This window comes from Panthera onca, chromosome D3 (assembly GCF_046562875.1).
Source record: "Panthera onca isolate mPanOnc1 chromosome D3, mPanOnc1 haplotype 2, whole genome shotgun sequence".
Classification (NCBI taxonomy): Eukaryota; Metazoa; Chordata; class Mammalia; order Carnivora; family Felidae; genus Panthera; species Panthera onca.
The window spans coordinates 40,064,302-40,077,328 of record NC_138350.1 but is presented as its reverse complement, the minus strand read 5'-3'; the positions used below and the strand labels follow the sequence as shown (position 1 = coordinate 40,077,328).

Genomic DNA, 13,027 nt, shown 5'->3' with positions numbered 1-13,027 from the left:
GGGGTCAGATCCTTTTCTAATTCTTAGGGTGGGTAATTCAATTTAATGTGCTATATAAGATACTTTAATTTTCACTGCTATAAACTTTTATTTTAATTGAGTGTTATTTAATGATTCAGAATATCATTCAGGTCTGTGCTCAAACACCACCTCCTCAGAAAGCCCTTCTTGATCACCCCCTCCCTATTCTACCAAAGAATCTGAAAGAGTTCTTTGTTCCTTTCTCATCACTCTCTATCCTTTATCTTGCTTTATTATTTTTTTAAACACTTATCTCTATTTGAAATTAAGTTATTTGTCATCTCCTCCATTGAAAAATAAGTTTCAGTGAATTGAGTTCAGCAAGTTGTCTTGTTCACTGCTATCCTCCAGAGCCTAGAATTGTATCTGACACATAGGAAATAATCAACAATTGTTTTTTCCTGAATGAATGAATTTTTTTTTTTGAATTTGGAAGGAAGGAAGGAAGGAAGGAAGCTAATGAAAGATAAAGATGTTCTTTTTTTCTTACCCATATTTTAGAATAAATTATGGGAAAAACTAATTTAAAGCAATTCTATTCTTGGAATTAAAGTGGTCTAGAGTGACTCTGAAATCCTTGAAAGGATGTGGTGTCTATTTGCACTTTGGTAGAGAATATAGTGAGAAAACTATCAGTAGTCTTCAGTAATCCTTTTCCCCTCCTATTTGTACTCTCAATTCTGCCCAAGGTCAGCAGAAATGATTTTGCTTTGGAACTTTTGAACAGTTTCAAGATACTTTTCCAGAAATCCAAACCTTGCGATATAGTGACCAGCTGTGAGGGATGATACATTCTTGGGACTATAAAAATACTGGTATATCGTTTGGCATAACCTTCATGGATTTGAAATGAGAGACAACATGGTATGGTGAAAAGGATCCAGAGGCATCCACTCTGGTCCTAGCTTTGTTAAGAATAAGACATGTGACCTGGGGAGAGTCACATGAGTATTGTTTGGTCTCAGTTTTAACATTTGCAAAATAAGCAAATGTGACAGGGTAACCTCTAAAGTCCCTTGTCGAATCTTTCATGATGTGTCATTGTGTGTGGAAGGGTAGAGAGGATAAATTCCCCCTAACCAGTCAATCTGCTGATAACTGAGGGATAAAATTCTCCCAGACCTTCAATTCTTCAGTTTATGGCTTTAATTCATTTTGACACATTCTCCCCTGGGGAACATATAACAATTATCAGTCATTTATACTTTCATAATAAAAAATAATAGCTGCCTTTCACTATGCTAGGGGATTTATGTCATTGTAACTCTTTAATCTTCTCAACTGTGCTCTGAACTAAGTATTGTGGAGGTAGCACTGTGTGATTATCCATGTTGTCCAGAGAAGACAGGCTTGGGAAGGTTGAAAGGCAGCAATGTATACTAGTTGGATACAGTATATGAAACTGAGCCAGACTGTCTGGGTTCAAATACTAGCTCTGTCTCTTACTAAATGTGTGACCCTGAGCAAATTATATGCCCCATCGAATCCTCAATTTCCTCATCTACAAAATAGGCATGATGAAAATAAAAGCATTTCCCTCATAAGGTTACCGTAAGTATTAGGTGAGTTAACATGTGCAGAGTGCTTCGAACAGTGCCTGGTCCACCTGTTGGGATGAGCACTGGGTGTTGTAGAGAAAACAATTTGACAACAAATTTCATTTAAAAAAAATAGCAAATTTTTCCTTGGATGTATCACTTACATTTGATTAAGCATAATAAACATAAATTTTTATGAAAGGAAAAAAAAAAGAACAGTGCCTGGTCATTGGTAAACATTCCTGCATGCAGAAACAGAGCTAGCAAGTGATACAACCCTTATCTCTGACAGGACCAGATTTTTGATAAGGGAATGAGAGAGAAAGAGCTGAAGACATAAGACATCTGAGAAAAAAGTTTGGGGCTGAGAAGAACACAGTATAGGAAGGCTGGGAACACTGGAGACCGATCCATCCAATAACCTTGCTAATAAACCCCTCACTATCAACCATTTTAGGGCTCACAGACATGGTGTAACTGGGCATAAGCTTTAGCCATAACAGGTGACTTTGTGCTTTATGTGCATGCAAATTCTGGTAAAAAGTTCTGTAAAGAAGTGCAAGCTCAGGGGTAATTAAAGAAGCAGAACTCCCATGGGCATGAATATTCTGGGGATGAAAATGTGCTGCGGGACAAAAGCATGTAGAACATTTCTCTTTAGAAAGGTCAATGTAGGGGCGCCTGGGTGGCTCAGTCGGTTAAGCGGCCGACTTCGGCTCAGGTCATGATCTCACGGTCCGTGGGTTCGAGCCCCGTGTCGGGTTCTGTGCTGACGGCTCAGAGCCTGGAGCCTGTTTCAGATTCTGTGTCTCCCTCTTTCTCTGACCCTCCCCTGTTCACGCTCTCTCTCTGTCTCAAAAATAAATAAATGTTAAAAAAAAAAAAAGAAAGGTCAATGTATTAGAAGTGGCTCATCAGAATAGCTTGAGTCTCAGCTCAGGACAACGGTGTGATGTTTGGATAGTTCTGTAAGTGTGCCCTAGGTCTCTGGACATGTTCTGCTCCCCCAATATGTCAACATCCTGGGCCTTTTGTATACGTCATCCATGCCTTTACAGGCCTCTCTGCTCACCCTGCACTCGAAATGTTCCCTCTGTTCCATGCCAGGTTTGCTGGTGGATGAACACTTACATTTTTAATCACAGACTCATATGTATTTAGGTCTAGGGAAGTTAATAGACTTTCCTGGAGAAATTAGAGTTTATGTGACCAGAGGAAATGTTTAACAGAAGCCAAAGTTGACTCATTTGAAGAAAACGCCTCAGTGGTACATTGTTACTGTGTCATTATTATAGGAAAGATGGTAATTACTGTCAGAGAGCTTACTCAGAACTCTCTTCCTGTGGAGAATTTCGAAAAGATTCAGTGGAGGGTATGTATTAAGCACACCAGGAAATAAACATTTTCCACTCTAGTCTTGCCCTCTATTAAGAAAAAAAAAGAAAAGAAAAATTTTAAAATCAGAAATGCTACTCAAGTTCTAGTTAATTTGAGGTTAATATCTAGAAAATATACAAATTACTAACAATAAAAAATCTAATATGTTTTTAGTAAAATCAGATTCTTTTGAAAGATGTCCATGTTACAGAAATAATCCATTTATTGTTACCAATGTGCTAGGGACAAGGAGAAGTGAGGCATGCTCCTCAAAGACATGATAAATGTCTTTAAAAAGGACATAAATTAATACATTTATTAATTAAAATAGGAAAACCACAGACCCTAGCATTTTTAATGCTAGTATAATATTCTCTGATGATCTCAAATAACTAAAAGGCCATGAAGATAGTTGCATATTCCTTTCATGTTGTCACCTAATTTGCAGAAGTTTGCAAGTACCTATATACCCATCATGTCTATTCTCCTGTAATAATTATCAGGGAAGGTGACCTAATAGATGTTCTGAAATTGAATGATCAGAATAACATTAAGGATGAAACACAAAAGCTCTTAGGAAAACTCACCAAGCTCCGCAATATTTTTGCCAAGTAGAAACCTTTTCTATAATTTTACTACGAAGGTAAAATGTAAAGTAAATGACAACTTACCCTGTTATCACACAATTTTATAAAAACAAAATACACAAAAAATACAGCCAGTTGTTTCATTTGTTGTTCTTCAAAAATAATGGTGCGTGGCTGCCAGTATAAATGTAAATGTTCTTATGGGTAACAGAAAATAAGCTTATTTTAGTTTCATTTTTTTCAATTATATCTTAATCAAAACTTTCTTAATGAATGGATTTTGAACCTCATTTTAAGTAAATTCTCTTGAAATGCCCCATCCCGGGAGCAATTATGTTTTGCCTGGCAGATACTCCTCCTTTGTGTCTGCCCTTGAAACTAGGGCACTTGCCCCAAATAACGTCCTGTCTAGGACTTGGCTCTTCTCCATTTTCTGGGCATAAATGCTTACTGTAACTGCCCTTAGATCTGTGTCTATGGTAGATTCACATATAATTCTCATCATTCCACCCATTTTAGGCTTTCATTATACGCTGCCCTCTCCAAGAGCATGACAATAAAATTACAAGATATTTGAGGGAAAGAACTAGCCAGTATCTCATGCTGTTTTGCAATCTCTGACCCCGTCCTACTACCTGTACTTAGAGTAGTGCTGGCCAAGTGCCAGGCAGCATGTAAGGACTTTCTCTCTTTGATCCTCCAGCTATTTGACAGTATTCTGAAAGTATTGTCACTTCTATTCCTCTGGCTCATCTACCCTCATTGATCTTCAGTTTCGACTGCTTAAGACAAATTGTAGAGAGATGAGAAGCTATTACTAGAGCGAGAAAGACAGAGAAAGCTTCTAGAAAACTGCCATATGAACAATCTACAGTTTCGGGAGCAATTCTCTTCGTAAAGGGTTATAATTTGAGGTCTGTGGGCCTCCTTGGAGTCTATGGGTGAGCTTCACAGATCTATACACCCCCTGAACTTTTAGGCAAAGTTTTGTGTGATATGCATTTTTCTGTGAAGATTGTTCATAGTTTATACGGGTTTGAAGAGTTCAGGACACAATGGAAATTTAAGCTCTAGTTCTCTAAAGAAATCTTTAGGAAGTGGCATGAGGTAATAATGTTTGATCCCAGAGTCTTACCTTTTCCACAAAGTACAGAATGCCCTCGTGGCCACGCTGGCCAGGGGGCTTCCAACTTAGCACCACATAGCTCCGGGTGGCCTCTGTGACAGAGAGGTCTGTGGGGGGCCCAGGAACAATACCCTCTGAAAAACAATGAGGAAAAGTGAAAAGCACACACTCTGGGAAGCCCAGCATGCTCCAAGAGGCACAGATGCTTCTCTCCTACTGGGGGAAGAGTTCATTACTTCTCCACAGTATAAAGAAGTACCCCAACTCTGAAATCCTTCCTAAAACATTCATTCATTCACTCAAAGCCACAATTTTACTTTCTTTGCTTGACAGTTCTGATTTTCTTTCTGGTCCTTAAAAACAGTAGTAACGACATAAGTTTTACTTTCTGTACATCTTATATCAGCTTTTTACAGAATATCTTTTCAGGGCACGCTGACAGCACAGAGCCTGGAACCTGCTTTGAGTTCTATGTCTCCCTCTCTCTCTACCCCTCCCCTACTCACGCTCTGTCTCTTTCTCTCTCAAAAATGAATAAACATTAAGAAAATATATAGAATATCTTTTCAAGGATGTTTGGAAAGCAAACAAACTTGGAATATGAGATAGTATATTCTCTAGGGCAGAAAGTTGTCTTGTTTTCTGCCCAGAATAGTAAAGATAATGTCCTTCAGAGAAAGGTTGGGTAGATCTGTCAGCAGCCCCCTTAGAAGACCGGGGTGTCCTAAGTACAAGGTTTCTCAGATGTGACACAAATGTACTGTGTGTGCACACCCATCTGTGCTCCTCCATACCACCCTGTGGGACTTGGTGTGGGGAGGGGGAGACAGTGCAGGGAAGAATAATGGGAACGTGAAGCTCATGTGGTCTACCACGCTGTGAATTATAGAGTCCTTTGTTTCTGATCTAGGACTCTCTTGTCTTCTGCCAGCATCTATGAAACTGTGGTAGAAAATGTATTAGTTTGTAAGTCGGGTAAAATTTTAGAGCCTCCACAGTTCCTGACATCAGAGTAACCCTTCTATGTCAAATAACTAAAATACCATGCAAAATACATGAAACACCTGTTTATAGACATTGGATATTAGCTGTCTTAGGACAATGATGACTGATAGAAGAGAAACAAATTAAAGTGAGCTCTACTATTGTCCTAGTTTATTGTCCAGAGAGAAGTTCAAGACAGCAGCTCAGGAAGAGGAACCACATAGAGCCTGGCAGTCTCCCCAGCTGGAGGAAAAAAAGCTGGAATTCCAGGAAGGGCAAGGTATCTATCTACAGATAGAGTCAGAAGGATGAATACTGGAGGAAAGGGCTACACTGAGAGAGAGGCTTCAGAGATCTGCAGAGGGTCTGTCTGGAGTGTTCACCTGAGTACTGATCAGAACATGAATATGAGGAAACCACTTGAGGCTGGAGAAAACCCACACAAAAGAATTGGAAAGAACAATCCTCAAAGCTCTCATGGGGCCTGGGAGAGTCCATATTCCCACCAGTCAGAGTGTAAATCTAATTCCCAAGCATCCGGTAGAGTACTGCTCAGAAGGGTATTTCCTCTGTAGTATGGCCAAATTATCCCTAGACTAAAGGCTGTTCTGATTTCACCTAACAAAAGCAACCCTTGAAAGATCAAATCGTTTCCCCAGAACAAAGCTCAAGAGCATTTATAAAAAAACAAAAATATCCAGCACCAAACAATGTAAGTTCAAAATGTCTGGCATCTCATGAAAAATTATTAAGTATGCAAAGAATCATGAAAATATGGCCCCTTCTGAGGAGAAAAATCAATCAATGAAAACAAAATAAAAAATGTCACAGATGATAGAATTAACAGGCAAGGATATAAAAACAGTTATTATAAATATATTCATTATGTTCCAGAGCATAAAGATTCAACCTGTTAATTAAAGACATGGAAAATGTAAAAATAATACAAATTGTTCTACAGCTTCTACAGACTTCTACAGACTTCTACAGCTGTAAATTACAAAACCTAAAATGAAAACAAAACAAAACAAAACCCACACACTGACTGGAATTCACAGCAAGTTAGACACTGAAGAAAAGGATGGTAAAATTATGGCACAGTAGTAGAAAATGTCTAAAATGGAACACAGAAATCAAAAAAGACTGAAAGGAAAAATGGATATCGCATCAGCAAGCTGTGGTTTCAAGTGACATGTAATTGGATTTCCTAAAGTAGAGAAGAGAGAAAGGGATACAGAAAAAAGATGTTTAAAGAAAGACTTGTGAGGGGTGCCTGAGTGGCTCAGTCGGTTGAGTGTCCGACTTCGGCTCAGGTCATGATCTTGCAATTCATGAGTTCGAACCCCACATCGGGCTCTGTGATGACAGCTCAGAGCCTGGAGCCTGCTTCAGATTCTGTGTCCCTCTCTCTGGCCCCTCCCCACTTACTCTCTCTCTCTCTCTCTCTCTCTCTCTCAAAAATAAACATTTTTTAAAAATTTAAAGAAGAAATACTGGTGAAAAAATTTTCCAAATCTCATGAAACCAATCTCATGAATCCAATTCCAATCTCATGAATCCAAGAAACTTGTACACCCCAAGCACAAGACACATGAAGGAAACAACACAGATGCATATCATAATCAAATTTGTAAATCCAGTGATAAAAAGAATCTATTAAAATCAGGCAGAGAGGAAAATATCTGAGGGACAAAGTAAGAATAACAATAGTCATTCTTATAGTGTAGGTCTGAGCTATAATGGACCATCCTTTCTAAAGTACTGAAAGGAAGGGTGCCTGGGTGGCTCAGTTGGTTAAGCGTTTGACTTTGGCTCAGGTCATGATCTCTCAGTTCGTGAATTTGAGCCCCACATCAGGTTCTGTGCTGACAGCTTGGAACCTGGAACCTACTTCAGATTCTGTGTCTCCCTCTCTCTCTGGCCCTTCCCCTCTTGAGCTCTGTCTCTCTCTCTCAAAAATAAATAAACATTAAAAAAAAAATTTTTTTAAGTACTGAAAGGAAAACTGTCAACCTAGAATTCTATAACCAATGAACATATATTTCAAAAATGAAGATGAAACAGAGACTGTTTCGGACATACAAAAAAAAATAAAATAATTCATAACCAGCAGGCCTGCACTATAAGAAATAGTAAAGGAAATGCCTGAGATTCAAAGAGATCTACACAGGGGCACCTGGGTGGCTGAGTAGGTTAAGCGCTGACTTCGGCTCAGGTCATGATCTCATGGTTTGTGAGTTCAAGTCCCGCACTGGGCTTTGTGAAGACAGCTCAGAGCCTGGAGCCTGCTTCAGATTCTGTGTCTCCCTCTTCCTGCCCTCCCTCACTAGCACTCTGTCTGTCTCTCTTTCACTCAAAAATAAATAAACCTTAGGGGCGCCTGGGTGGCTCAGTCGGTTGAGCGTCCGACTTCAGCTCAGGTCATGATCTCACGGTCCGTGAGTTCGAGCCCCGCGTCGGGCTCTGTGCTGATGGCTCAGAGCCCGGAGCCTGTTTCAGATTCTGTGTCTCCCCCTCTCTCTGCCCCTCCCCTGTTCATGCTCTGTCTCTGTCTGTCTCAAATATAAACATTTAAAAAAAAAAATTAAAAAAAAAAAAAATAAATAAATAAACCTTACAAAAACAAAGAGATCTACCCAAAGAAATGAAGAACAACAGAAATGGTAAAAATGTGAGTGAATATTTGAAAATTTGTTCTTACTTTTAAATTTCTTTGAAAGATAAGTGACTATTTGAACCAAAATAACAGCAATGTATTGTGCAATTTATAATATATACACAAATAAAATCCATGCAATAACAGCATCAAGGCTTGAAGGGGGAAATGGAATAATACTGTTTTAAGTTCTTACACTATACATGAAGTAATATAATATTACTTGAAGAAAGGTTGTGATAAGATGTATATTATAAATTCTGAACTAGTATAATACAAAATAAAGAATTATAGCTAATAAGATAACACAGCTAAAATGGAATAATAAAAAATACTAAATCCAAAAGAAAGTAGAAAAAGAGGAGAAAGGAAACAAACACATGGAACAGATAGAAAATAAATAGCAAGACGGTAGATTTAAATCCAGCCATATCAATAATCACACAAAATGTAAATTGTTCACTCTAGTAAAAAGGCAAAGATTACCCAAGTGGATAAAAAGTCAAGACTCAGTTATATGCTGCCTAAAAAAATACAATTTAAATATAGGTCAAAAGTAAAAGGATGAAAATCATATGCCATGCTAGCACTGATAAAAAAAACAACAACCCTGGAATGATTACATTAATATCAGACAAGGTAGATTCCTAAGCAAAAAACACAACCATGAATAAAAAGTATCACTTTATAATAATACAGTAGTCAATTCATTAGAAGATAAATTACTTATGCATGTAATAACAAAACCTCAAACTATATGAAGCAAAACCTGGTAGAGCTGCAAGAAGAAATACATAAATCTATTTTTCAGTCAGAGATTTCATCACTGCTCTATCAATTTAATAGACCAAGTAGATAGAAAATCATTAAGGATATAAAAGACTCAGTTGAAATATCCATAAGTTTTTTAATAGAAATTAATAAGCTGATTTTAAAATTTACATGGAAATGCAAAGACAGAATAGCAAAAACAACTTTGGGGAAAAAAATCAGAGGACTAATACTACCTAATTTCAAAACTCTGAAGCTATTTATTCGTTTGGTTTTTTGTTTTAAACTATGAAGCTTTTTAAAACAACAACAACCTGAAGCTTATAAAAGCTACAGTAATCAAGATAGTGTGATTGGTGTAGAGAAAATAAAATTGACCAATAGAGAGTCCAGAAATATGCAACCAATTGATTTTGACAATGGTGCCAAGGCAATTCAATGGGAAAAGGATTATCTTTTGAACAGATTGCTGAAATAATTGGATAGCCATATGCAAAATGATAAAGATAATAAGAAGAACAACTTGGGTTCTTACTTCATAAAATATAGAAAAAAATGATTTGAAATGGAGCATAGATTAAAATCTAAGAGCTAATGTTGTAACATTTCTAGAAAACAAAACAGGAAAAATATCTGAGTAAACTTGATTTGGCAAAGATTCAAGCATCATGATGCAAAAATGGCAATATATACATAAAAAGATGCCCAACATTGGGGCTCCTGGGTGGCTCAGTCGGTTGAGCGTCTGACTTTGGCTCAGGTCATGTCTCACAGCCTGTGGGTTCGAGCCCTGCATCAGGCTCTATGCTGACTGCTTGCTCAGAGCCTGGAGCCTGCTTCAAATTCTGTGTCTCCTTCTCTCTGTGCCCCTCCCCTGCTCACGCTTTGTCTCACTCTGTTTCTCAAAAAGAAATAAATGTAAAAAAAAAAAAAAAAAAGATGCCCAACATTATTAGGAAAATGTAAATTAAAACCACTATGCACCCACTATAAAATACCACTACTGGTGATAACGTGGACAACTGGAACTCACATACTGCTGATGGGAATGCAAGGTGGTATAACCATCTTGGAAACAGTTGGCAGTTTCTTTAAAAATTAAACACACCTACCATATGACCTATCCATTCAACTCCTAGGTATTCATCCAAGAAAAATGAAAGCATATGTCCCTACAAACACTTAACAAGGATATTCATAGAAATTTTTGACAGTAAATGGATGAAAAAATTGAAATGAACTGATATATACATCAACATGAATAAATCTTAAAGCAATTATGCTCAGTGAGGAAAATAAGATAAAAATGAGTATGATTCATTCATCTAAAAGTTTGGACAATGCAAACTATAGTGACAGAAAGCAGATCAGTGATGGCCTGGAGATGGGGAAGAGGTATGAGAAAGAAATTACAAAGGGGCCTGAGAAAATTTTAGGGGTGATGCATACGTTTATTATTTTGATCATGGTGACAGTTTCACAGGAATATACACATGTAGAATTTATCAAATTGTACATTTTACAGATATCAATTTACTATATGTCAACTGTACCTCAATAAGCCTTTTTTTAAAACAGTGAATCTCTGAAAATATAAGTTCCTTTATGGTATCCAAATATTTCAGAATGTCCTCTCTAAACATCTTAAATAATATGCACTGTACCCTTCACAATAAAGGATAAACCACATGGCAAAACGTGGGCAATAATATCTGGGGAAAACAGAGTTTTACCTGAAGGTTCTTCTTCAGTGACAATGATCTGTCCAGTCCAGGGTGCTGAAGGGCGACCTAAACATAGATAAATGTAAAAATCACGAAATTCTTAAATGCAGTTTCAACTGTATTCACAAACTGGCCATATTAGTCAGAATTGAGTTTGTTACTCGTTTGCTTAGGTATTTTCATAATGAATCTTACTGAGCACATATACGGTGTTACGTCTTCAAGGGACTCACAATCTGCTAGAGCACAGAACCTGCCTAGTTGGAGTCAATATTTCTGGAAATGTACTTTCGCAAGCAAGGTAAATAACCTGTGTTTGTTTACTATTCAATATAGATCTCTGGAAACATGTAGGTTCCCTCATGTCTTCTTAAGAGATAGCATGTATTTGGGGGAAACGTTTCTGGAACAATTGTAAGCCCAGTAGTTATTTATCTGCAATAATGAAGCTCAAAGAGGAGAGGGGGGCTAATCCTGCAGTACAATGAAATGAAAGTGAATGAAGTGAATCCTGCAGTACAGTTCAATGAAAGCGATTTCTTTCCATTGTATTTTGACAAGTGTTATTTATGAAGGAAACCAGCTTAGATCTGGAGTAAGAAAAATGGGTGAGATGGGCAGGAAAAGAGTAAAATGCATTTAAATCCATTTCATTCATTCATTCATTCATTCATTGAAGAGGAAATTCACTTCTGTGTTCCCACAAATATCAGAGAGAATGGTTCGACTCCTGCTTTATCACCAGACTTTTCACCATAGTTTGTACAGAAACAGAAAGGTAATACATAAGATAACCTATTTTCAATTCAAACGAATCTTACTCTCATTAGAATTTATTTAAAAAATAGAGTAAATGAAAGAATGAGATGGAATTAGGAAAGAGGGAGGGAAGTCAGATAGTAAGTGAAAAGTAATTAGAGGGCAATCAAGGAGCCTGATTAGAAAAAGTCTCCAGACTTTTTCTGGAGCTTAGCTTTTTGTGGCGCCATATATCTACCTAAGGCAAAAACAAAACAAACAAACAAACAAACAAACAAACAAAAAAACACTGCAAATAGGACATAGACTAGCAGTCCTCAACTGGGGTGATTTTGCCCCTCAGGGACATTTGGTAATGTCTGGGGACAATTTTGATGGTCACAATGGGGAAGGGAGGTCGTTATTGGCATCTAGTGGGTAGATGCCAGGGATGCTTCTCAACATCCTACAATGAACAGGACAGCCCCCATAACAAAGAATTATCTGGCCTAGACTGTCTATAGGGCCAACGTTGAAAAATCTGTTATAGACTGTAGTGTTAATATCCAATGATTTATTTTTGTTTTTTAAAATGTTTATTTATTTTTGAGAGAGAGAGAGAGAGAGAGAGCATGAGCAGGGGAGAGGCAGAGACAGAGGGAGACACAGAATCCGATGCAAGCTCCAGGCTCTGAGCTGTCAGCACAGAGCCCGACGTGGGCTCAAACTCATGGACCGTGAGATCATGACCTGAGGCAAGGTCAGATGCTCAACCGACTGAGCCACCCAGGTGCCCCTCGAACAGTTTTTTAAAATATCATTTTGTGGTTTCTATTATTGAGGATGCATATGGGTTCCCATGAAACAAATGCAGAGCGTAATTCATATACCATGGTTTTGACATTGAGACTTGGAGTTTAAATATATGAAAAGATTATTTTTGATGGTCTGATATGGAAACTCAAGTATAGATCAGATATGTTGTAAATGTCTTTTTCCTTCGATATAAAGAAACTCACGGTGTGGAGATATTAATGCTCTAGGGGGCAAATTCTAGGTTAAGAAGCATCCCTGGCATCTACCCACTAGATGCCAATAACGACCTCCCTTCCCCATTGTGACCATCAAAAGATGTGACCATCTTATAATTTTAAGAATTAAAGGAAAAACATATTTGGAGTGTGCTAATAAAATGAATAAAAATGCTTCCCGGGCTCTTGATTATCATATTTCATTTCAAACAGAATGACCAGAACTCAATTTAATAAGGAGAATTTTCTGAATCAAAATAAGAAATAAAGCTCTTAACTCTTAAATATAGAGAACAGAGGGTTGCTGGAGGGATTGTGCGTGTGTGTGTGGGGGGGGGGGGGGGGGATGGGTTAAATGGGTAAGGGGCATTAAGGAATCTACTCCTGAAATCATTGTTGCACTATATGATAACTAACTTGGATGTAAATTTAAAAATAAATAAGTTATTTTTTAAAAAACAAAAAAATAAAGCT

The 13,027-nt window shown here is 37.6% G+C and overlaps 1 protein-coding gene across 2 annotated transcripts in view; it reads right to left on the bottom strand.

Moving 5' to 3' along the window:
- The window catches only part of MYOM1 (myomesin 1), a 140,175-nt gene that overhangs the window by 66,699 nt on the left and 60,449 nt on the right, over positions 1 to 13,027 (bottom strand). For both annotated transcript variants that reach the window (XM_078435390.2, XM_078435389.2), the window contains exons 13-14: positions 10,794 to 10,850; positions 4,659 to 4,783 (exon numbers count right to left, since the gene is read on the bottom strand). In XM_078435390.2, the coding sequence (XP_078291516.1) occupies positions 4,659 to 4,783; positions 10,794 to 10,850 (182 nt within the window). The remainder of the gene's footprint in view (positions 1 to 4,658; positions 4,784 to 10,793; positions 10,851 to 13,027) is intronic.